The following is a 25600-nucleotide window of genomic DNA, read 5'->3' as shown; positions in this document are numbered from 1 at the left end:
CTGACACGAATCAGACAGCTGTCTTGTGTGCCATGAAATAAATAAATAAATAAATAAATAAATATATATATATATATATATATATATATATATGCGACTGCTCGACTAAAAAAATAATCTCAGTTCGACCTACAGCCTATCGACCAAACAATCAACCAGTAGACTAAATGGGGTCAGCCCTAAGAGAGATCCACACAAATCTCTCGTAATATGCTCTAATGTAATAGGGACTGTAAATCACAAGAATTGTAGCCTCTATCACACAAATTTTGCATGTTGTCAAGCCTGACTGAACTCTCTCTCTATTGTTTCACCACCATTCCACTGTGATAATTCCTCAGCAATAAAAAAAAACTCATAAAATAACAAAACAGGCAAACTAATGTTCTGTTCTCCCCGTGCTCTTCAAGTGAAGCAAAGAACTCAAAAGATAAAACACACCACCTACAATACGGCTATTCTTTCCCAGAATGGGCCAATCAGTCTTGAAGGTAAGGTTGCACTCTTTTCACAACAGAAAATCCAGCCATTTGAAGTACATCGGCCCCAGGTTATTAGCACTAAAGTTAACCAGGGATTGAGTAAAAAAAGTTCAGCCACTATTACAACCCCCTTCAAAGGCAGTAGGCAACAACAAAAAAAGCCTCGCAACACTTTCTTTATGCTTAGAAGGCTTAACAAAGGACGGCCTGAAGGAGAGCTGGAGCCCTTTAGAAACACAGGGGTAACAACATTTCTGACGGCAATTGAGCTCATAAAAAAAAAAAACCTGCTAAAGAGACTCCACCATTCACTAAGCTCACACAGAGAGAGGGGATGGGTTGTGGTGGTGAAAGAAACGGAGGGCTCAATAGCTGTGGTGCTGCTGAACTTCAGGAGGAGCCTTACTTTAAGCCCTTTACCTCTTGCCAGTCAATATTATTAAAGGGGAAACTATGAACATTCATCAAAAGTATCTGATTGAGATAGGAGGGTAGGCATCATATTACTTAATTACATCTGATGAAATCGCGGTTAAAGGTGACTCTGGCACTTTCTCTCCACTCCCTGAAACTGTGGTAACAACCAGAACACTTGGGAGACCATAAGGAAACTCCTCAGAAATTCCCATAGATTATTCTTTAACTAAGTTATGAATTGGCAGCCTGCGTATTAAGCAAAATGAAGGCCTGAATACTGTCTAGCATTTGGAAGGCAAATGCATTGTCTTTGAAAGAATTCACTGAGGTCACTTGTCATACAAGAACAGACTATACTGTGTCACTCTCCCACAGCTATAAGCCGGACAATATCTCCTTTTAATTCCAATGAGCAACGTTAAAGCATGTATAGAAAACAGCCACCTGTCTCCTTTACGTGCAAGGTAGAGGTCGACCGATTCTGATTTAATTTAACGCCGATGCCGATTATTGGAGGACCTTAAAAGCCGATACCGATTAAATCGGCCGATTTTTAGACCTATTTATATTTTGTTTTTTGTAATAATGACAATTACAACAATGCTGAATGAACAATGAACACTTATTTTAACTTAATATAATACATAAATAAAATCTATTCAGTCTCAAATAAATAATGAAACATGCTCAATTTGGATTAAATAATGCAAAAAAACAGTGTTGGAGAAGAAAGTAAAAGTGCAATATCTGCCATGTACAGTGGGGGAAAAAGGTATTTGATCCCCTGCTGATTTTGTACGTTATCACACTGATAAAGAAAGGATCAGTCTATAATTTTAATGGTAGATTTATTTGAACAGTGAGAGACAGAATAACAACAAAAATATCCAGAAAAACGCATGTCAAAAATGTTATAAAATGATTTGCATTTTAATGAGGGAAATAAGTATTTGACCCCCTCTCAATGAGAAAGATTTCTGGCTCCCAGGTGTCTTTTATACAGGTAATGAGCTGAGATTAGGAGCACACTCTTAAAGGGAGTGCTCCTAACCACAGCTTGTTACCTGTAAAAAAGACACCTGTCCACAGAAGCAATCAATCAGATTCCAAACTCTCGACCATGGCCAAGACCAAAGAGCTCTCCAAGGATGTCAGGGACAAGATTGTAGACCTACACAAGGCTGGAATGGGCTACAAGACCATCGCCAAGCAGCTTGGTGAGAAGGTGACAACATTTGGTGCGATTATTCGCAAATGGAAGAAACACAAATTAACTGTCAATATCCCTCAGCCTGGGGCTCCATGCAAGATCTCACCTCGTGGGGTTGCAATGATCATGAGAACGGTGAGGAATCAGCCCAGATCTACACGGGAGGATCTTGTCAATGATCTCAAGGCAGCTGGGGCCATAGTCACCAAGAAAACAATTGGTAACACACTACACCGTGAAGGACTGAAATCCTGCAGCGCCGGCAAGGTCCCCCTGCTCAAGAATACATATACATGCCCGTCTGAAGTTTGCCAATGAACATCTGAATAATTCAGAGGACAACTGGGTGAAAGTGTTGTGGTCAGATGAGACCAAAATGGAGCTCTTTGGCATCAACTCAACTTGCCGTGTTTGGAGGAGGAGGAATGCTGCCTATGACCCTAAGAACACCATCCCCACCGTCAAACATGGAGGTGGAAACATTATGCTTTGGGGGTGTTTTTCTGCTAAGGGGACAGGACAACTTCACCGCATCAAAGGGACGATGGACAGGGCCATGTACCGTCAAATCTTGGGTGAGAACCTCCTTCCCTCAGCCAGGGCATTGAAAATGGGTCGTGGATGGCTATTCCAGCATGACAATGACCCAAAACACACGGCCAAGGCAACAAAGGAGTGGCTCAAGAAGAAGCACATTAAGGTCCTGGAGTGGCCTTGCCAGTCTCCAGACCTTAATCCCATAGAAAATCTGTGGAGGGAGCTGAAGGTTCGAGTTGCTAAACGTCAGCCTCGAAACCTTAATGACTTGGAGAAGATCTGCGAAGAGGAGTGGGACAAAATCCCTCCTGAGATGTGTGCAAACCTGGTGGCCAACTACAAGAAACATCTGACCTCTGTGATTGCCAACAAGGGTTTTGCCACCAAGTACTAAGTCATATTTTGCAGAGGGGTCAAATACTTATTTCCCTCATTAAAATGCAAATCATTTTATAACATTTTTGACATGCGTTTTTCAGGATTTTTTTGTTGTTATTCTGTCTCTCACTGTTCAAATAAACCTACCATTAAAATTATAGACTGATCATTTCTTTGTAAGTGGGCAAACGTACAAAATCAGCAGGGGATCAAATACTTTTTTCCCCCACTGTAGAAAAAGCTAACGTTTAAGTTCCTTGCTCAGAACATGAGAACATATGAAAGCTGGTGGTTCAATATTCCCAGTTCTTCAATATTCCCAGTTAAGAAGTTTTAGGTTGTAGTTATTATAGGAATTATGACACGTCGACTATTTTTCTCTATACATTTGTATTTCATATACCTTTGACTATTGGATGTTCTAATAGGCACTTTAGTATTGCCAGCCTAATCTCAGGAGTTGATAGGCTTGAAGTCATAAACAGCGTGTGAATCAAGCATTGCTAAGAGCTGCTGGCAAACGCAGTAAAGTTTTAATGAATGCTTACGAGCCTTACCACCGCTCAGTCAGACTGCTCTATCAAATCATAGACTTAAATATAATAAATACAGAAATACGAGCCTTTGGTCATTAATATGGTCAAATCCGGAAACTATAATTTCGAAAACAAAACGTTTATTCTTTCAGTGAAATCCAGAACCATCCGTATTTTATTGAACGGGTGGCAACCCTAAGCCTAAATATTTCTGTTACATTGCACAACCTTCAATGTTATGTAAAATTCTGGCAAATTAGTTCGCAACGAGCCAGGCGGCCCAAACTGTTGCATATGCCCTGACTCTGCATGCAATGAACGTAAGCGAAGTGACACAATTTCCCTAATTAATATTACCTGCTAACATGAATTTCTTTTAACTAATATGCAGGTTTAAAAAAATATACTTCTGTGTATTGATTTTAAGAAAGGCATTGATGTTTATGGTTAGGTACATTCGTGCAACGACTGTGGTTTTTTCACGAATGCGCTTTTGTTAAATCATCCCCCGCTTGGCGAAGTAGGCTGTGATTCGATGATAAATTAACAGGCACCGAATTGATTATATGCAACGCAGGACAAGCTAGTTAACCTAGTAATATCATTAACCATGTGTAGTTAACTAGTGATTATGTGAAGATTGATTGTTTTTTATTAGATAAGTTTAATGCTAGCTAGCAACTTACCTTGGCTCCTTGCTGCACTCGCGTAACAGGTGGTCAGCCTGCCACGCAGTTTCCTCATGGAATGCATGGCATCCAAAAATGCAGATTCGGCCATGCCGATTCATCGGTCGACCTCTAGTGCAAGGTAAGATGCACCGTGTCAACAACCAAATACAGGGCTAACAGACAAATGAATAGAAACCAAGAACTGGAGCCTTTCAGATAGACAAACAAGAAGGCCCACATCCTTGTACAGAAATTCAGGTGCACATAAGACCAAGCCCAAATTAATAGCCTTTGAACTTGAGGCCCAAGTATGGTCTGGCAAACCAAATGCTCAACAGGTCTGAGTGTGCAAGGAGAGACTGTGAGCCGCCTGGCTGTGAACACTCAGCCGCCAGTCATTGCCTCGCCTTTGGGATTGGTTCTCCTCTGCAAACATCACACAACAGCAATGGAAAACACAGGGGGCGTTGCTTTAACTCAAATGCTTTCCTGAAAAGCAAAACAAACCTTTCTAGCCACCGGACATGCATGACAGCGTACTCTTGGGTACTAGTTACACAAGCACATCAAAGGCTGCCGGCCTGCCAACTTCACCTTTTCATGTAGGAGCAGCTAAATAAATCAAGCGAACAACAGAAAGGATTCTACCTTCAGATGCCACAATTAAATTCAGCTCACTCATAACGTAAACAACAATGTCAAATATAGTGCTGAGAGAACGTAGGCTTATAAATTATTACATTTTATAAATGTAAAAAGTACACTTATTTTACCGCAAGTTTCAAGTCAATCTATTATGGAGTTAGCAACTCCATTCTAAAAACATGGTCCACTGGCATTCACTGCAGGTTAAGTATTCAGGAAACTGGACGCATACCGGGCCATCCCCCATGATTCCCTGCTGCTGTGAACCTTGTGTTTACTGCTCCTAACTGTGTCGTCAAATTACACTTGCTTTTCCTGCAGTGGGGAGGAAATCCCTGCCTCGTGCTGACCTCAGTTCCACACTCTTCGGTGGACTCCAGGTGTGCTCTGGGCCGCATAGTCAAGCCCAGGTGCCTGCTGGGAAGGATCCCAGAGGGGCTGTTCTAATGTAGGGTGAAACATGAACAGGTACAGCCTCACACACATGCAGTTGCGCATATACTCTTCACACGACACACCTGAAATTACCACACTGTGCGGAAGAAAGAAGCAAAGGTTATGCTTGCACGAGGCCTCATTTTACACAACACTTTTCTGACAAGAGAACAAGCTGGTTGTGTCAATGCGTTTGGGTCATTTCTTTCAGATTCCTTTGGCATGCAGTATCAGTTGGAGAGTCCAAATGCTGGGAATGCAGCACTCATCCTTTCTCCAGAGGCATTCAGCAGCCTGAACTCAGAGAGCCACGCTGGATAAATGAATGCATTCCACAACAGGGTCCCCAAATACTTTCCCTATGAGCCCAATGAGTTTGACTTTTAAATCAAAGTTTTCCAGCCATTTTGATTACAAACAATGTCCAACTAACATTTTTCTAAATCATAGTCCTTAGTTACTCTGACTAAAATGTCTAGATGAATTTCGTTGATGATTAAAGAAAGTTTTAAACTTGTCTTTGTTATTCGCTTTAAAGCAGCAAGATGCAGAAATCGCTTCGCCATTTACTGGTTGCTAAAAAAAAATGTAAAGTCTGTCTTATTTCAATTTCTGTGGCAAAACAAGCAGTCTGGATAGAGTATCATTGTACCATCTAAACCGCTGTGAAATATGTTTTCTATAACCAAAAATATTGTATTTTCAGCTGTTTGAAGCTAGTGTACAAAACCAAAAGAAGAAAGAAAATCAAAACTTCAGAGCGGGAAGCATAGAAATATTGCACATAGAATAGATCTACTGCTTCTTAGACTTGCTTTCAATGAGAATGAGAGACCTATAACTCACATTTCTATGTGAATTTAGTCAGTTTGCCCAAAAAGTTACATATTGTAGCTTTAACTGAGAGCTGCTCAGTTTGGCTAAAGGTCAGATGATCCCTCCAGACAGGAAGTGTGTGGGTCAAAGAGAGGGAAGGTATGATTAATGGGTCTCTAATTACACCCAACATGAATCACTGCATCAGACCAAGTCTTTAATTTACTGACAAGCAAGTCTGTCAATAGACCATTTCAAATCTCCCAAAAAACAAGTCTGGAAAGGGACTGGTAACGATGCACCAAATCAACACATTTAGAACATGTTATGGTGGTTTCGCAGACCCTAGACCAGTTGTTAAGGCTGGATACGATTGTGTGAACTCTGTCCAGAAACATCCATTATCTGCACAAGGCAGAGGTAGCTCTAGATAAGCCATTCCCTGAGATAATGGTGTGGTAATCCAAACTAAACCAGATAGAAAGGTTTACTTACCCACAATGGTGGGTCTGACAAAGGCCCTCTTGACATAGAAAATTCACTGGGGAAAAGTTGTAACTTTTGCATACCACAGACTTAAAGATGAAATGCCCACAAAACAATCAATGTATGTGGTGTGCTTAACCAGAAGTTAAGGACTATCTAATTGGCAGTCCATTTTTCTAAATAAACTGAAAGTGCAATCCAAATTTCCTTACACTATCCATTTAGTTTTTTGCACTTTCTCTCCTCCCAACTTTAGCTTTTGGGGCCAGAAGGCAGGGTGAACTTCTTGGCCCCACAGAACAAGAGCAAGAGGTAGTAGGGCATGACTGGGACCTACGGTGTCCAGGCAGGGGGAAGTGATTGATTTTCAGGGTCAGGTAAGGTCGGGTGGAGGAGCAGGGACCCTGCCTGGGATCAGGCCAGTCCAGGCCCAGTGTCCAGACCGCTGTTAACCCCTCTGACAGGACACAGAGAGGTCGTAAACCAGCCCCTTAACCACTAGGCATGCTGATCTTACAAGCCATAAACAAACACCCCCAAAATGTAGCAGCCAAAATGAGAGCGCGGTTTCATGGAAAGCGGTCACATTCATCTTTCATCAACAGAGTTGCAGTGAGTCTATTTGACGGAAACTTTGAAATCCTGAAAACCTACCGCCATTATTCCCGAAATCTGTTGACAAAAACTTTACGAGACCCATGGGGAAGTTTAGTGGGAAACCCATAGGAATGCCTGAGAACTTTGCAATGTGTGCTATCTAATTAGTGCTCTTGTTCTGCGGTGATCAACTCTCAGACCTTGAATCATGGAGCTCGGTTCAATGCTCAAGACAGGAATATGTTTCCACTCCCAATCAATCACTGTCGGGCAGAACAAAATGATGGCCCTCCAAGCGGTTGAGCTCATTGTAAGGAAAAAAGAAAGATCGCATACCATGACGGGGGTAATAACATCTCAATCAGTCACTGACTTAACCAACATCATGCCTAGCCAGAGTAGAAAAATAATCCTTGAGGAACTACAAGCTTCTTTGGAAGAACTTAAAAATGTAGAAGAAGAAGCAACAATCTACCACCCACATCAATCCACACCTACATCCTCCGTTTCAAAGTTCTAGAGGCCCACGTACAATCACTAAGCCTAATTCCTTGCATTCTTTCCTCCTATTTTTGGAAGAGGGACTGGAAGAGGCCACTAGAAGAGAGACAACTGTACCAATGAGGCTTTGATACATGCTTGACGTAGCCCCTTGAAAAGACATCCCATCACGTGGTTTGTCATTCATTTAGCTCCGAACAAAAAAAAGGCACCCAACATAACATAGATTAAATTAGGCAAAGGCTCAACCTTTCATCAACCAAGTCACAAAAAAAGGCCTTTTCCCGTCTCTTTGGCCATTCAAGTGAGGTATTAGTGTAGAGTACTAGTATAAGGAACTGATGTTCTTGGCTGGTGTAGACTCAAAAACCCTTCGGTCTTCTCTCCATCGGGGTAACTGCATGTGCAATATGTTGTGGTGGTTTAATGGTACACAGTGTGGTTGCATTACACAAATAGCTGTGCCGTGGCAATGAAAATGATTACCAACCACACACTAGATGTGTTCAACAATCTCAGTATATGTGTCTGCTTAGCCTATATAAATACCCTTGGGATGCCATAGGATTATTTACTGCATTTACCATTTAAAACTGTATTCTGGTCTCTGACATTTCCATCATACAGGACTAGTCTTCCCTGTGGCTCAGTTGGTAGAGCATGGTGTTTGCAACGCTGGCATGGTGTGTGCAACGCCAGGGTTGTGGGTTCGATTCCCATGGGGGGCCAGTACAAAAAAACAAAAAAAAGAAATGTATGCATTCACTACTGTAAGTTGCTCTGGAAAAGAGCATCTGCTAAATGATGTAGATTATAGTGAGACATGACAATGACATCTGTTAGAAAGGATACTATTATTGTTATGCAGCTGACAAGGGATGGACGTGGAGGTGATACAATAAAGCTACACATGAAATAGGGACCTCTGTATCCTTGACACAAGCAATAAATAAATGTGGAAATTGAGCAAGTTGAGATGACTAAACTGCTTGGAGTAACCCTGGACTGTAAACTGTCATGGTCAAAACATATTGATACAACAGTAGCTAAGATGGGGAGAAGTATGTCCACAATAAAGCTCTGCTCTGCCTTCTTAACAGTACTATCAACAAGGCAGGTACTACAGGCCCTAGTTTTGTCGCACCTTGACTACTGTTCAGTCGTGTCGTCAGGTGCCACAAAAAAGGACTTAGCCAATTGCAATTTTCCTCAGAACTGGACAGCACGTCTGGCTCTTGGATGTACACAGAGAGTTTATATTAATAATATGCATGTCAATCTCTCCTGGCTCAAAGTGGAGGAGAGATTGACTTCATCACTACTTGTATTTATGAGAGGTATTGACATGTTGAATGCGCCTAGCTGTCTTTTTCAACTATTGGTACACAGCTCGGACACCATTGCATACCCCACAAGACGTCTCTTCACAGTCCCCAAGTCCAGAACAAACTATGGGAGGCGCACAGTACTACATAGAGCCATGACTACATGGAACTCTATTCCACATCAAGAAAACTGACGCCAGCAGTAAATTAAAACCTTTTTTTTTTTTTTAAACACCTAATGGAACAGCGGGGACTGCGAAGCAACACAAACATAGGCACATGTATACACCCACACGATAACATACGCACTATACACACACATGGATTTAGTACTGTAGATATGTGGTAGTGGTGGAGTAGGGGCCTGAGGGCACACAGTGTGTTGTGAAATCTGTGAATGTATTGTAATGTTTTAAAAATTGTATAAACTGCCTTAATTTTGCTGAACCCCAAGAAGAGTATCTGCTGCTTGGCAGCAGCTAATGGGGATCCATAATAAATACAAACACAAATTTAGTAAGGGCAGGGTCATTTAGATTTGAGCTGTAATGTACAGTATGTGTATGTCAGTAGTTGAATTTATTAGCAGAACTTAGTGATTAACATAAACATACCCAAACAAGGTCAGTGTAAACTAACAAGATATAGCTGGCTATTAGCTAACTGAAGGATTCTGCAGAATCTAAGTTGGTCCCCCCCAAGACCCCTCACTAAGCAATAGTCTTATTAACGTTAAAACATTTTTTTTTTTTAAATACCGGTATGTTATGCCAGTTGTGTTGGCCTGAAAGTTGAATAGTAGTTGACCTCAACAGAAAGAATCAAGTGCAGGTAATAAACAAGACAAACATTTGGCGGTTTGGTTATTTCTGTGTGCCCAAGCTGTTCAAACAAGGGGACAGCGTAATTATTTTGTTAATGCGATGTATACTTACAAAGTGACTGTTCTGTTGGGGAAGGAGTCCGGGGGTAACACCTGATGGAGTTCCATATTACTGCAGACCACTTTCCTATCCGCCGTGGCCATCGACTGTGTGCTTTTCCCTGCGCTTTTTGAACGTTCATCATATGATTTACAGTCAGATGATAGCGCAGATCCATCGCCTCTGAGTAGCAAAACAAGTAACAATTGCAACAAATCCACCGCGTTTACCCTCATTTTAAATGATATGTTAAGATAATTAGGCTACTGAAGCATAGGTAGAGAAAAGTAATATATTAATATCAAGTAGCGTGGAAGGCAGGGATTTGTGGTCGTACTATGAAATGGCCTGGCACAAATAGGCTACTGTTAAAATGGTAAGCCAAAAAACGTCCTTCAGAATATTCTGAGCTTCAGTCATGTTGCAAACATCTTGTCCACCATAATGTGGATTTCCCCCTCCATTTCTTGCAAAGGTTTCGATTTGTGTTCGGCGTCAATTAATCCGAGAGAGGGTCTATACATCCTTTGCCAAAATACACGATTTATAATTCAATTTCTTTATCGGGTCTTAGCTGCCTTCCGAAAAAAAAAAACATTCACTTGTAATTGTACCGATTTTTCTAGGCTACACAATTTGACTTCAACGATTGAGAAAATATTTTCTTTGTTGCCAATAGCGCGGATCCAAGTGAGAATGTTGCCTACTCCACCAAGAGACAGCTGCAGTCATCCAAAGATAACACACTAACTTAATGAAATCTGATCACGCCTAAACTTTAAAAACGTTCTCCCTAAAATAACCGATAACACATTTAAATAGGCTTACAACTAACTAAAACATCTGTAAGCAACTTTTCACTTTAGGCGTCCATCGAGTCCAGTTGTCGGTGCAAAGGGAAATCATAGCGCTCCTAAAAAACGAAAGAAAGAAACATATTCCCACTCGAGTTAGTCAGTAACGTGTAGACATTTTTCCAAGTTTAAATAGATATCCATAATTGCTGTCCTCGTCTCTCTCTTTGAAAGTATTCATTGGCTTCATTTCCGTTGAGAACTCTTCTCCCACAGTCTTGACCCGGGCTCCATGTTGCATGCATTTACAGCAACTGACGTCACTCTACAGGCAATACAGACTGCCTCTGTCTCCCATTCTATCTGCTGCTCAGGTTTACATTTTACGTGCCGGTGAAGAAAAAGATGAAGCACAATAAAAGGTCAACAAAGCAAAATTGTGCACCCATCAGTTATAGAGAAAACAACCCTATTTTCTTTCATTTAATGGAAAATAGATATGCCTAGCCATTTTGACTATGAAAAATATCCAGTATTCGTCCTTGAACTTTTGAGCATTCCCGACTGACAAATATATATTCTTGAATATTCCTAGAAAATAATGTAATGTTGTCAAGCTTTAGGCTACATCACAAAACAGGGAATGTCAGTTAATAACATGTATTGCCCCTCTCCTTGATAGACCGAACAAACTGTTTTTTTAATTAATTTGTTATTTCACCTTTATTTAACCAGGTAGGCCAGTTGAGAACAAGTTCTCATTTACAACTGCGACCTGGCCAAGATAAAGCAAAGCAGTACGCCAAAAACAACAACACAGAGTTATACATAAACAAACGTACAGTCAATAACACAAAATGTAAAAAAAAAATGAAATATCTATGTACAGTGTGTGCAAATGTAGAAGAGTAGGGAGGTAGGCAATAAATAGGCCATAGAGGTGAAATAATTACAATTTAGCATTAATACTGGAGTGATAGATGTGCAGATGATGATGTGCAAGTAGAGATACTGGGGTGCAAAAGAGCAAGAGGGTAAGTAATAATATGGGAATGAGGTAGTCGGGTGTGCTATTTACAGATTGGCTGTGTACAGGTACAGTGATCGGTAAGCTGATCTGACAGCTGATGCTTAAAGTTAGAGAGGTAGATATGACTCCAGCTTCAGAGATTTTTGCAATTCATTCCAGTCATTGGCAGCAGAGAACTGGAAGGAAAGGCGGCCAAAGGAAGTGTTGGCTTTGGGGATGACCAGAGAGATATACCTGCTGGAGCGCGTGCTACGGGTGGGTGTTGCTATGGTGACCAGTGAGCTGAGATAAGGCGGGGCTTTACCTAGCAAAGACTTATAGATGACCTGGAGCCAGTGGGTTTGGCGACGGATATGTAGTGAGGGCCAGCCAACGAGAGCATACAGGTCGCAGTTGTGGGTAGGATATGGGGCTTTGGTGATGAAACGGATGGCACTGTGATAGACTACATCCAGTTTGCTGAGTAGAGTGTTGGGGGCTATTTTGTAAATGACATCGCCAAAGTCAAGGATCGGTAGGATAGTCAGTTTTACAAGGGTATGTTTGGCGGCATGAGTGAAGGAGGCTTTGTTGCGAAATAGGAAGCCGATTCTAGATTTAATTTTGGATTGGAGATGTGAGTCTGGAAGGAGAGTTTACAGTCTAACCAGACACCTAGGTATTTGTAGTTGTCCACATATTCTAGGTCAGAACCGTCCAGAGTAGTGATGCTACGGGTGGGTGTTGATTAATTTGGTAACACTTTACATACTCTTGGTGCTATATGCGTAGTAATACTGCAACAACTACAGTAACAACATTGTTGTTACATAAGAATTTAATTTGTGCTATCAAATGCAATTTTTAAAATGGTATGTAACAACATAACAATACTTAATTGTTGTTACTAGTGTTATAATAGCATGATTACCCGTCTACCTACACATGTCTACCTTGATAACAATGCAGCCAAGACAATTAAACAATGCTTTCCTTTTCAAATGTAATAAAAGCAGGTCTTTGCGATGCACCCCTTCTCTCTTTTAGTTCATCCAGCATTGTATCTCCTCTCTTTCTGTGTTCCTTCACACAAAGCTTCTCAAACAAGTTCAGACTAGCTTTTCAATGGGCAATAGCCATGGAAAGCCAGAGTCAGTCAGAGAGGAAAACACCATATAAGAATTCACATGTGCAGTACTACAATACCCTTGTGTAACACTCATGCAAAGCCAACCTGTCTTCACTCATCTTTTCTATGATAGGGTAAATTGAGCATCTTGGTTTTAGAAGAGCGACAGACAGACAGACAGACAGACAGACAGACAGACAGACAGACAGACAGACAGACAGACAGACAGACAGACAGACAGACAGACAGACAGACAGACAGACAGACAGACAGACAGACAGACAGACAGACAGACAGACAGACAGACAGACAGACAGAAAGAAAGAGAGAAAGAGAGAAAGAGAGAAAGAGAAAGAGAGAAAGAGAGAAATACAGAGACAGACAGACAGACAGACAGTGAGACAGAAAGACAGACAGAGAAAGTAACCCAATTATCCCAGGAAACCTCATACCCCTGGGCTACGCAGCTTTTACTTCCATTAGTCTTGTTTGTTTTCAGGCTCACACAGGACTTTGACGTCCACTGAAAAAAGTCTGTCTGCAAACATACGAATGACAGCTATTGTAGTAACAGATTTTCCTGGAGACAAAGCAAGGAGTGCTTTAGGATGACACAATTAAATGTATTGATGAGGCGGTGGTCTTCAATATTTACTAACAAGAGACCAAAAGAAGGTAACATAACAAGCCAATTATATGAAATAATGTAATATGAGTAATGTAAAATGTATCTATTTCTCCAGATGCAGGACTTACTCCTATTGTATTACCCATAAACTATGCAAATTGTCACTATGGTCCAAAGAATGTCTGTTATGGATAGTATGCAATGACTGGTAATTTGATTACTAGATTGTGCTATCCCTATAGAGGACAGAGGACAGAGGACTAGTCACATGCCTGATCATGAATGATTCAGGAGGTCATCTCATTCTCTGGGTTATTTTTTTAATCAATGGGCTCCTGGGACCACTGTTGTGAGGTAGCCTATAACTAATGCATTTATGAATATATATATATTTTTTAATAAAATTCAGCCAAGGTACAGGACAGGTAACAAGTGATTAATGAGCAATGCGCGGATTCATAAAAAATAAAAAATAATGTATGAAATGTATGCATTCACTACTGTAAGTCGCTCTGGATAAGAGTGTCTGCTAAATGACTAAAATGTAAATGTGAATAAATAGAGTGCCTTCAGGAAGTATTCATACCCTTTGACATATTCCACATTTTGTTGAGTTACAGCCTGAATTCAAAATGGATTAAATAGATTTTTTTATCACACATCTACACACAATACCTCATGATGACAAAGTGAAAACATGTTTTTAGACATTTTTCCAAATTGATTGAAAATAAAATACAGAAATATCACATTTTTATAATTATTCACACCCCATGAGTAAATACATGTTAGCTTCACCTTTGGCAGCGATTACAGCTTTGAGTCTTTCTCGGTAAGTTTCTAAGAGCTTTGCACACCTGGATTGTACAATATTTACACATGATTGTTTTCCAAATTCTTCAAGCTCTGTCAAGTCGGTTGTTGATCATTGCTAGACAGCAATTTTCAAGTCTTGCCCTAGATTTTCAAGACGATTTAAGTCAAAACTGTAACCAGGCCACTCAGGAACATTCAATGTCATTTGGTAAGAAACTCCAATCTATATTTGGCCTTGTGTTTTAGGTTATTGTCCTGCTGAAAGGTGAAATTCTCTCTCATAGTGTCTGTTGTAAAGCAGCCTGAACCAGGTTTTCTTCTAGGATTTTGCCTGTGCTAAGCTCTATTCTGTTTCTTTTTATCCTAAAAATCTCCCTAGTCCTTGCCGATGACAAGCATATCCATACCATGATGCAGCCACCACTATGCTTGAAAATATGAAGAGTGGTACTCAGTAATGTGTTGTGTTGGATTTGCCCCAAACATAACGCTTTGTATTCGGGACATAAAGTTAATTTCTTTGTCACATTCTTTGCAGTTTTACTTTAGTGTCTTATTGCAAACAATATGTATGTTTTGGAATATTTTTTCTTCTGTACAGGCATTCTTCGTTTCATTCTGTCAAATAGGTTAGTATTGTGAAGTAACTACAATGTTGTTGATCCATCCTCAGTTTTTTCTTATCACAATGTCAAGAATAGTAGGCTAAGGCCCAGTTCTCTGTGACATTTTAGAGACACATTTGCATACACCCATGTACACACTTATGAAGAAGATAAAATTTCACACACACACCCAGAGCACAAAGAAGAATGAACATTGAGAGAGAATTGACATTGACTAAGGAAAATACGAAAAATAAGTAAAATAAATTAATTGGGACTGGAATTTCATAAAATAATGATTAAAGGTTAATTATGTTAAATGCTAAAGTTTGAAAGCATAGGGAAATGTATAAGGGAAGATGTTATTAAATGCTAGAAGATTTAAAACAATATACAAAAAAGTATTTAGTCAGCCACCAATTGTGCATGTTCTCCCACTTAAAAAGATGAGAGAGGCCTGTAATTTTCATCATAGGTACACGTCAACTATGACAGACAAAATGAGAAAAAAAATTCCAGAAAATCACATTGTAGGATTTTTAATGAATTTATTTGCAAATTATGGTGGAAAATAAGTATTTGGTCAATAACAAAAGTTTATCTCAATACATTGTTATATACCCTTTGTTGGCAATGACACAGGTCAAACGTTTTCTGTAAGTCTTTTTTTATTACACAAAGTTAAAGTAAAATTCTAGGAGGAATCCTTAAAGTTACCTCATTGATAGAGGTTTGGTAGATTAGTGGTTAGAGTTTTAGACGCCATCTGAGGGACTGATCATATTGAGGGGGGAGACAGAAAACTGTTTATAGAGTTGTAGAAGGTAAGGACACATTTTTGTTGTTATTAAATATTGACCTTCTCATAAAATTGTAGCAGATAAAAAACATTTTATTGGCACACCCCAACAGGGGTTTAGTTAAGGGCGCTGAAGGTGGTCTATCAATAAAATTTACTGTCAATTTTTGCTCATCATTTGATTTGTGATATTGATCTGTGATTGATAGATTTGGAATTTCTTTTATGCCTATTTCTGGAATTTTAAATAAACTTGCTTTATTGTTCTGAAACCCTGTCATCAAACAGTAATACAAGTATATGTCGTTTTACTCTGGGTCTCTGAAAAATGCTTGATTAATTGAGGATCTCTAGCTAATTTTCATGATTAAAGGAATCTAACCTGAAAGCCAACTATAGGTATTGTATAACGCCATAAGTAAACAAGAAAATGCTCATCCAGAGAAGGCGCTCCTAGTGGCCAGGGACTTTAAAGCAGGGAAACTTAAATCCATTTTACCTCATTTCTACCAGCATGTTACATGTGCATCCAGAGAAAAAAAAACTCTAGACCACCTTTACTCCACACAAAGAGACGCACAAAAATCTCTCCCTCGCCTTCCATTTGCCAAATCTGACCATAACTCTATCCTCCTGATTTCTGCTTACGAGCAAAAACTAAAGCAGGAAGTACCAGTGACTCGTTCAATACGGAAGTGGTCAGATGACGCAGATGCTAATCTACAGGACTGTTTTGCTAGCACAGACTGGAATATGTTCCAGGACTCGGGTAGGCCGTCATTGTAAATAAGAATTTGTTCCTTACTGACTTGCCTAGTTAAATAAAGGTTGTATACAAAATAAAAAGAAGTATCTTCACTGACATTTTCAACCTGTCCCTGATCGAGTCGGTAATACCTACATGTTTCAAGCAGACCACCATAGTCCCTGTGCCCAAGAACACCAAGGTAACCTGCCTAAATGACTACCGACCCATAGTACTCAGGTCTGTAGCCATGAAGTGATTTGAAAGGCTGGTCATGATTCACAACAACACCATTATCGCAGAAATCGTAGAACCACTCCAATTTGCATACCGCCCCAACAGATCCACAGATTATGCAATCTCTACTGCACTCCACACTGCCCTTTCCCACCTAGACAAAAGGAACACCTACGTGAGAATGCTATTCATTGACTAATATCTCAGCGTTCAACACCATAATGCACTCAAAGCTCATCACTAAGCTAAGGACCCTGGGACTAAACACCTCCCTCTGTAACTCGATCCTGGACTTCCAGATAGGCCGCCCCCAGGTGGTAAGGGTCGGTAACAACACATCTGCCATGCTGATCCTCAACACGGGGGCCCCTCAGGGGTGCGTGCTCAGTCCCCTCCTGTACTCCCTGTTCAGCCATGTCTGCATGGCGAAGCCCAACTCCAACACCATCATTAAGTTTGCTGACGACACAACAGTGGCAGGCCTGATCACCGACAACGATGAGACAGCCTATAGGGAGGAGGTCAGAGACCTGGCAGTGTGGTGCCAGGATAACAACCTCTCCCTCAATGTGATCAAGACAAAGGGCATGATCGTGAACTTAAGGAAAAGGAGGGCCGAACACACCCCCATTCACATCGACGGGCTGTAGTGGAGCAGGTTGAGAGCCAATGAACTATCATGGTCCAAACACACCAAGACAGTCTTAAAGAGGGCACGACAACACCTATTCCCCCTCAGGAGACTGAAAAGATTTGGTATGGCTCCTCAGATTATCAAAAGGTTCTACAGCTGCACTCCCGAGAGCATCCTGACTGGTTGCATCACCGCCTGGTATGGCAACTGCTTGGCCTCTGACCACAAGGCACTACAGAGGGTAGTGCGTACGGCCCAGTACATGACCGGGGCCAAGCTTTCTGCCATCCAGGACCTCTATACCAGGCGGTGTCAGAGGAAGGCCCTAAAAATTGCCAAAGACTCCAGCCACCCTAGTCATAGCCTGTTCTCTCTGCTACCACACGGCAAGCGGTACTGGAGTGCCAAGTCTAGGTCCAAGAGGCTTCTAAACAGCTTCTACCCCCAAGCCATAAGAGTCCTGAACAGCTAACCCCCCCCCCACTTTACCAACATGTACATGTTACCTGAATTACCTTGACTAACCTGTGCCCTCGCACACTGACTCTGCACCAGTACCCCTGTATATAGCCTCGTTACTGTTATTTTATTGTTGCTCTTTAATTATTTGTTATTTTTCTATTTTCTTATTTTAATTTTTGGTATTTTTTACTTTTATTTTTTAGTAAATACTTTCTTACTTATTTTTCTCAAAACTGCATTGTTGGTTAAGGGCTTGTAAGGAAGCATTTCACTGCAAGGTCTACACCTGTTGTATTCGGTGCATGTGACAAATACAATTTGACTTGATTTGAGTGCATTGGTAGGAGTCGTAGGAGGGGAGATTCTGGGCTAAGCCAACCCGGGAGGGAGCCTCTCATAGTGCTCTAAGGATGAAGCTCTGGCCTGGACGATCCTGCCGGGATGCAGGGTGAAAGAGCACAGGCAATCGACTTTGGGGATAGCCCACTCTACTGTAAGGCCCTTACTGTTGAGTCTGAGGGACAGTCCCTAGCTGCACACTAACCCAGTGGTAAAGCAGAGTGGCATCTATCAGATCTGTGGGGATTAGGGGCAAGAGATAACGGAACTGCCATTGGGTAGACAGGGCCTAGTTGAGTCAGTTAATCCTGCAGGGGTGGTATTTTAGCTTTAACAACAGCTATTAAACTCTGTAACTGTTTTAAATTCACCATTGGCCTCATGGTGAAATCCCTGAGCAGTTTCCTTCTGCTCCGGCAACTGAGTTAGGAAGGACACCTGTATCTTTGTAGTGACTGGGTGTATTGATACACCCTCCAAAGAGTAATTAATAACTTCACCACGCTCAAAGGGATATTCAGTGTCTGTTTTTTTTTACCCATCTACCAATACCTTCTTTGCGAGACATTGTAAAACCTCCCTGGTCTTTGTGGTTGAATCTGTGTTTGAAATTCACTGCTCGACTGAGGGACCTTACAGATACTTGTATGTGTGGGGTACAGAGATAAGGTAGTCATTCAAAAATGATGTTTAACACTATTATTGCACACAGAGTGAGTCCATGCAACTTGTTTTGTGACTTGTTAAGCACATTTTTACTCCTGAACCTATTTAGGCTTGCCATAAAGATGGGGTTGAATACTTATTGATTCAAGACATTTCAGCTTTTCATTTTTTATTCATTAGTAAAAATGTCTAATGTCCAACCCCTCTTTCACGCTGCTGCTACTCTCTGTTTATCATATATGCATAGTCACTTTAACCATATCTACATGTACATACTACCTCAATCAGCCCGACTAACCGGTGCCTGTATGTAGCCTTCCTGCTGTTATAGCCTCGCTACTGTATATAGCCTCGCTACTGTTATTTTTCCCTGTCTTTTTACTGTTGTTTTATTTCTTTACTTACCTATTGTTCACCTAATACCTTTTTTACACTGTTGGTTAGAGCCTGTAAGTAAGCATTTCACTGTAAGGTCTACACCTGTTGTATTTGGAGCACGTGACAAATAAACTTTGATTTGATTTGAATTCCACTTTGACACTATGGGGTGTTGTGTGTAGGCCAGTCACACAAAATGTAAATTTAATTTTTAATTCAGGCTGTAACAATAAAATGTGGAAAAGGTCTAGGGGTGTGAATATTTTCTGAAGTCAGATAGATCCTCATCTTCCAGCTCTGTTTTTTTTTTACTCCATCCTTTTTGTAGCCTACAAACAGAATTTGCGCAGCGCGAGTTCACAACAACGCTTACGAACAAGCCCTAGTGATGTAACGCGTCAGAGTCTACATAACTAAAAGCCAATTTATGCTTTATTCTAAATATGGTTGGAGGCTATGTGTGGAGGGTGTGACGCAATAGCGAAGCCTCCAGAGTCATGCAGAGACCAAATTGAGTTATGTACCGCACCGCCGTGCACTTCCCAAATGTTGTAACAATCGACATCGACATTAATGGTTGACAGTCGGTAATGGCTGGAGGTCCTATATAAACACAAACTCACTTCCTTGAAAACTTCCTACACAATAGCTCTGCTCAACAGTTCTGCGCTGCTTCACGAAGCATGAATGCCACGGTAAATGCTGCACGGCCAATGCAGAGGACAGATTGACCATGTAGCTCCTCTAACTCTTACTTGCTTGACAATACAATATTTCACAACAAGAGGTTTGTTGATTTAAAATTTTTTTTTTTTAAATGTAGGCAAATATAACCAACAGCCCTGAATGGAATTGTATCCATACGAACGATTCTGAAACCATGTTCCCGACTAACTTTGCATGGGGCGCGGCTACATCCGCTTATCAAATCGAAGGTACGTAATAAGAATTTGTTCCGCGCCGGCGGTCAAAAGTGTTTATTTTGTGTGCATTTGTAGATACAGTCATTTGATTAGGAAAGGTAATGCGCGTCCCCGAGACGACTTTCTCTGGCCAAGCGCGAGAAGTAGGCTAACCTACACACAACTGCTTGCAACCTATAGGTCTACCGGTGGGCTGCAGTTGGATCTCTAATGCAAAAGGGGGACTATTGATAGTAGCCTAATAGTTGAAACATTAATGAAGTTGTGTATAGATGTATTAACTACAGCATGAGCTATATACATACATACAGAATGAGCAACTATAGACTCAGAGTAGCCCATTGACAGTGCATTCAGAAAGTATTCAGACCCCCTCACTTTATCCACATTTTGTTACATTACAGCCTTATTCTAAAATTGATTCGTTTTTTTCCCTCGTCAATCTACACACAATACCTCATAATGACAAATCAAAACTGGTTTTTAGGTTTTCTTTGCAAATGTATAAAAAATACAAATTCAGATTCTTTACTCAGTATTTTGTTGAAGCAACTTTGGCAGCGATTACAGCTTTGAGTCTTTTTGGGTATGACGCTACAAGCTTGGCACACTTGTATTTGGGGAGTTTCTCCCATTCTTCTCTGCATATCCTCTCAAGCTCTGTCAGGTTGGATAGGGAGCGTCGCTGCACAGCTATTTTCAGGTCTCTCCAGAGTTGTTCGATCGGGTTCAAGTCCGGGCTCTGGCTGGGCCACTCAAGGACATTCATAGATTTGTCCAGAAGCCACTCCTGTGTTGTCTTGGCTGTGTGCTTAGTGTCGTTGTCCCGTTGGAACCTTCCAACAGGATAACGAGCGTAGGACAGCGAGAGCAGGTTTTCATCAAGGATCTCTATGTACTTTACTCCGTTCATCTTTCCCTCGATTCTGACTAGTCTACCAGTCCCTGCTGCTGAAAAACATCCCCACAGCATGGTTCTGCCACCACTATACTGCACCGCAGGGAGGGTATTGGCCAGGTGATGAGCGGTGCCTGGTTTCCACCAGATGTGACGCTTGGCATTCAGGCTAAAAGTTTAACATGGTCAGAGTCCTTTAGATGCTTTTTGGCAAATTCCAAGTGGGCTATCATGTGCCTTTTACTGAGGAGTGGCTTCCGTCTGGCCACTACCATTAAGGCCTAGAGCTCTGTCAGAGTGACCGTCGGGTTGTTGTTCACCTCCCTGACCAAGGCCCTTCTCCCCCGATTGCTCAGTTTGGCCGTGCGGCCAGCTCTTGGAAGAGTCTTGGTGGTTCCAAACTTCTTCCATTTAAGAATGATGGAGGCCAATGTGTTCTTGGGGACCTTCAATGCTGCAGAAATGTGTTCGTACCCTTCCCCAGATCTGTGCCTCGACACAATCCTGTCTCGGAGCTCCACGGACAATTCCTTCGACCTCGTGGCTTGGGTTTTGCTCTGACATGCACTGTCAACTGTGGGACCTTGTATAGACAGGTGTGTGCCTTTCCAGATCATGTCCAATCAATTGAATTTACCACAGGTGGACTCCAATCAAGTTGTAGAAACATCTCAAGGATGATCAATGGAAACAGGATGCACCTGAGCTCAATGTAGAGTCTCATAGCAAAGAGTCTAAATACTAATGTAAATAAGGTATTTTTTAAATATATTTTTATGTACATTTACAAAAATGTCTAAAAACCTGTTTGCGCTTTGTCATTATGGGGTATTGTGTGTAGATTGATGAGGAAAACAATTAATTTAATACATTTGAGAATAAGGCTGTAACGTAACAAAATGTTGAAAAAGTGAAGGGGTCTGAATACTTCCCAAATGCACTGTATATAGGCTACAGTACAATGGCTATTTTTAGGAATTGTAGGCACGTTTTTCTTAAGAATTTTTTTGTTTTTGATATTCAAACTGCTACTGCTATGAATTGAACCTTGCAGGAGGCTGGGATGTGGATGACAAGGGACCGAGCATTTGGGACACGTTCTGTCACGAGGGGGGCAGACTAGTGTTCGAGGGCCAGAGTGGAGATGTCACCTGTAACAGCTATGAGCTCTGGGAAGAGGATCTCCGGTGTATCCGTCAGCTAGGCCTGACCCACTACCGCCTGTCTCTGTCCTGGTCCCGCCTGCTACCGGAGGGGATAACACGGCACGTCAATCAAAAAGGTAGCTGTACTCGGGTGGGGTGAGGGGGAACCATCTTGAAGACTTACCTTGAGACTGTGTAGTGGTTACTTACGATAAGATTCCTCCAGTATTTATTTGTGGTGAATGCCTATGACATATGATAAAAAAAAAGAAATATACATTATTGTGTTACGACCAGGCTTTTGTTTATGTAAACAGTGCAGTGCCACAAACTCTGTCAAGGGGTCTGGACCCTTTTGCCACAGTTTGTTGTGTGCTTTTCTTATCAGTGCAGCGTCCCTGATTTGAAGCCTAATTTAGCCTTGATACCCATGATTTACTACTAAGCTATGTGTCTCTGTCCTGCAGGTTTGCGATACTACAACAAAGTGATCAATGATTTGCTGGCTAGTGACGTGTTGCCAATGGTTACCCTGTACCACTTTGACCTGCCACAAGCTCTCCAGGACCAGGGAGGTTGGAAATCACCTGAGATTGCGGCCATCTTTGACAGCTACGCCCGCTTCTGCTTTGAAGCGTTCGGGGATCGTGTGAAACTGTGGATCACGTTGAACGAGCCATACGTGTGCGCTAAACTGGGCCACGAGGATGGCATCTTTGCCCCGGGGGTAAAAGAACCAGGGATGGCTGCCTACCTGGTGGGCCACAACATGCTACGTGGCCACGCCAGGGCCTGGCACAGCTACAATGTCCTCTACAGGGAAAAACAGGGTGGCTCTGTGTCCTTAGCGATTAATAGCGACTGGGCTGAACCGTTTGACCCGGCCAGTCCTGATGACACGGCCGCCACTGAACGCTACCTGGCCTTTACACTAGGGTGGTTTGCCTGGCCCCTATTTGTCACTGGAGACTACCCAGAAGTGATGAGGTCTAGTATTGAGGTCAGAAGCAAAGAACTGGGTTACCAAGAAGGTTCTAGACTGCCCAGGTTCTCCAAAGACGAGCCTAGTCTTCTCGGCACGGCTGACTTTTTTGCGTTGAACTACTATACATCTCGGAGGGTGAAGCCAGGTGAATGTTGTCCAGGGGTGTTGGGGTTGAAGAGTGACCAGGATGCAGAAGGGGTGGTGGACCCATCCTGGCCGGTATGTGGGGTGTCGTGGCTGGCTGTGGTTCCTGACGGCTTGAGGAAACTGCTGAAGTACGTTAAGGTAAAGAGGACCAGGGTCCTGTTCCAATACTTATAAAAATAAAACAGCGTTTTAAAAGTTCCACTTCTACCAATCCACATCATATCAGATCAGTGATTACATTAAGGAAAGTACACATTTTTAAAGTATCCGAACAGCGCCCAGGTTAACAGGGTCGGCTCCATTCAAAAGCAGTCAATTCAGAGGATGAAATGACGTTTTAGAATACATTTTTTCCGATGATTTTACATTTTAGGATTATTCAATTCATGAATCCCCTGCCTTGAGCCAAACCTTTAGTGAGGAGAAAACATTTAACATTAATAGAGTTGCTCGCTATTGATTGTTTTTTTTGCACAGTAAACAGATTGGGGACCCATTACAGTTGTCACATTGAATTGTGTCACACTGAATTGTGTCACATTGATTGCTTCAGGTGAAAACAGTTTTTTGAGAATGAGAAATATCCTGCTGTCGCAGTTTGTCACCGGGGTAAATCGATTTGAATGCAATTTAGCTAGTATACCATTGAAATTTTAATTGAAAATGTAACTTCTAATACCGCAAAGATGACCGGTCCACCCACCGTTAAATGTCAACTTAAATGGTAATGTCTATTCTATTATCTATATTTCTATGATTTTCCATTGGAGGATTGACAGTATAATTTAAAACAACATATTCCCATTCAAGTCAACATTCTCTGATGTGTGGACCTCCGACCATCTTTGTGGTACCATTTGAAAGTTTAAATTTGTGCAACGAAACCAACAAAAGCCAGAACACACACACACCACTGTACTTTAAAGCCTTCCACTGTGTTGTTTGACTGTCATTATTGAACTCATATTTTGTTGGACAATGATAGCAACCAGTTTCTTTGACAGGACACATTCAACAACCCTGCGATCTACATCACAGAAAATGGCTTCTCCCAGGTGGGGCCAGTGGACATGGAAGATGTCCAGCGCTGTGGGTTTTACCATGACATCATCCAGGAAGTAGCCAGAGGTATAGTCCAGAAAGTGGCCACCATAAATCTGCCTTATATTATGGAGAATCTATCATTATTTCATGTGAATTTCTTCTGAAAATCAATCCAGTCGCTACTTGTACTATTTAAACCTCTGAGGGGTTGCTTCTCACATAAAATCGTAGTATTTATACATGATCCAGAAATTAAGCTACAGGGGGCTGAGTGACTTGAATCCTTCGTTGATGAACCTGTTCTTTAGAATTAGTGACAGTATTTAGCGAATTTCAGGTCAATGGAGAAGGTTAAGAGAGAGACTATGGCAATCATAATACAATGGGATCTTGTCCTTTTGTAATGTGAACAAAGTATTTTCACATTACCCCTTAATGCGCACTGTCACATGTATTTTTATAAAAAATACCATGTATGTTGTTTGTCTCTTTGTTCTAGCTCTCCGAGAGGATGGTGTTGACGTGCGAGGCTATTTCGCCTGGTCTCTCCTGGATAACTTTGAATGGGCCGACGGGTTCAGCGTACGTTTTGGCCTGTTCCACGTGGACTTCTCTCGACCGGAGCGACCACGGACTGCGTACCGCTCTGGAAGGGAGTATGCTGGCATAATTTCCAAGTACAGATCTCAGACCATGGTAAATACCTAAACAGCCAATGGGCATAGTGTTAATCAGCCAATAACAGCTATTCTTTTGCTCAATGTTCTGTTCTAATCGACTGCAACCAAGCTTGGTCCATTGCAATGCTCCTACAGGCAATTTTGAATTGAAGCCCATCTGAAACAGATTGTAGCTGTGAAGTCTTTAAGACATTCCTTTCCCCACTTTTCTCTGTCAACCCTGAAAATGTTTTGTTAAACAGTGCTAAGCTTATTCTGCTTCCTTCGCAATAAAGTGATTTTTGTCAGATTTCTTCCCTGACTTTGGCATAGAAATGCAAGGACCCAGCCAAAGAGTGTTACATTTATTCAAGTGGGTGGAAAATGTATTCCATCCTGCCCAATTCCCATTCAATTTGTACAAAGGGTTTATGTTGCCAGGCCAAGCTGTTGTGGCCAATGCAGGGCTTGGTGAGGGGCACAAGTCTACAGAGGTGTGTGTGTGTGTGTGACCTCATATCTCAACCTGCAAGGCCCCTGTATGGCTCAGATGATTAAAAAAAATCCTATACAGCCCTCATGTTGAAACAAAATACACA

At 41.5% G+C, this 25600-nt stretch overlaps 2 protein-coding genes across 4 annotated transcripts in view; one reads left to right on the top strand and one right to left on the bottom strand.

The window, feature by feature from the left end:
• Positions 1–11101, bottom strand: part of adgra3 (adhesion G protein-coupled receptor A3) — a 55260-nt gene extending 44159 nt beyond the window's left edge. The window contains exon 1 of the mRNA XM_029753774.1: positions 9972–11101. Coding sequence (XP_029609634.1) covers positions 9972–10195 — 224 coding nt within the window. The 5' untranslated portion in view covers positions 10196–11101. The remainder of the gene's footprint in view (positions 1–9971) is intronic.
• Positions 11102–19674: 8573 nt separating this feature from the next.
• Positions 19675–25315, top strand: gba3 (glucosidase, beta, acid 3). Of its 3 annotated transcripts, none has more exons than XM_029753773.1 (6): positions 19675–19895; positions 20024–20135; positions 22076–22303; positions 22634–23426; positions 24303–24426; positions 24842–24977. In XM_029753773.1, exons 1-5 carry the CDS (start codon positions 19884–19886, stop codon positions 24418–24420), a joined length of 1263 nt encoding a protein of 420 aa, XP_029609633.1. In that variant the 5' UTR covers positions 19675–19883; the 3' UTR covers positions 24421–24426; positions 24842–24977. The 3 variants fall into 3 exon arrangements, with proteins under 3 accessions (XP_029609633.1, XP_029609632.1, XP_029609631.1); XM_029753771.1 differs by having other exon boundaries at positions 19682–19895; positions 22634–23436; positions 24842–25315; XM_029753772.1 differs by lacking the exon at positions 20024–20135 and having other exon boundaries at positions 19681–19987; positions 22634–23436; positions 24842–25315.
• The last annotated feature ends 285 nt before the right edge of the window (positions 25316–25600 follow it).

Source organism: Salmo trutta, chromosome 5 (assembly GCF_901001165.1).
Source record: "Salmo trutta chromosome 5, fSalTru1.1, whole genome shotgun sequence".
Lineage (NCBI taxonomy): Eukaryota > Metazoa > Chordata > Actinopteri > Salmoniformes > Salmonidae > Salmo > Salmo trutta.
Note: the sequence above shows the minus strand (reverse complement) of the source record. Positions and strands in the feature narration are given on the sequence as shown.

Bases quoted from the DNA above. Each gene is read 5' to 3' on its own strand.
- gba3 (XM_029753771.1), top strand. The intron at 20,136-22,075 runs GTACGTAATAAG...TGAACCTTGCAG, and splicing joins ATCCGCTTATCAAATCGAAG to GAGGCTGGGATGTGGATGAC. The intron at 22,304-22,633 runs GTAGCTGTACTC...TCTGTCCTGCAG, and splicing joins ACGGCACGTCAATCAAAAAG to GTTTGCGATACTACAACAAA.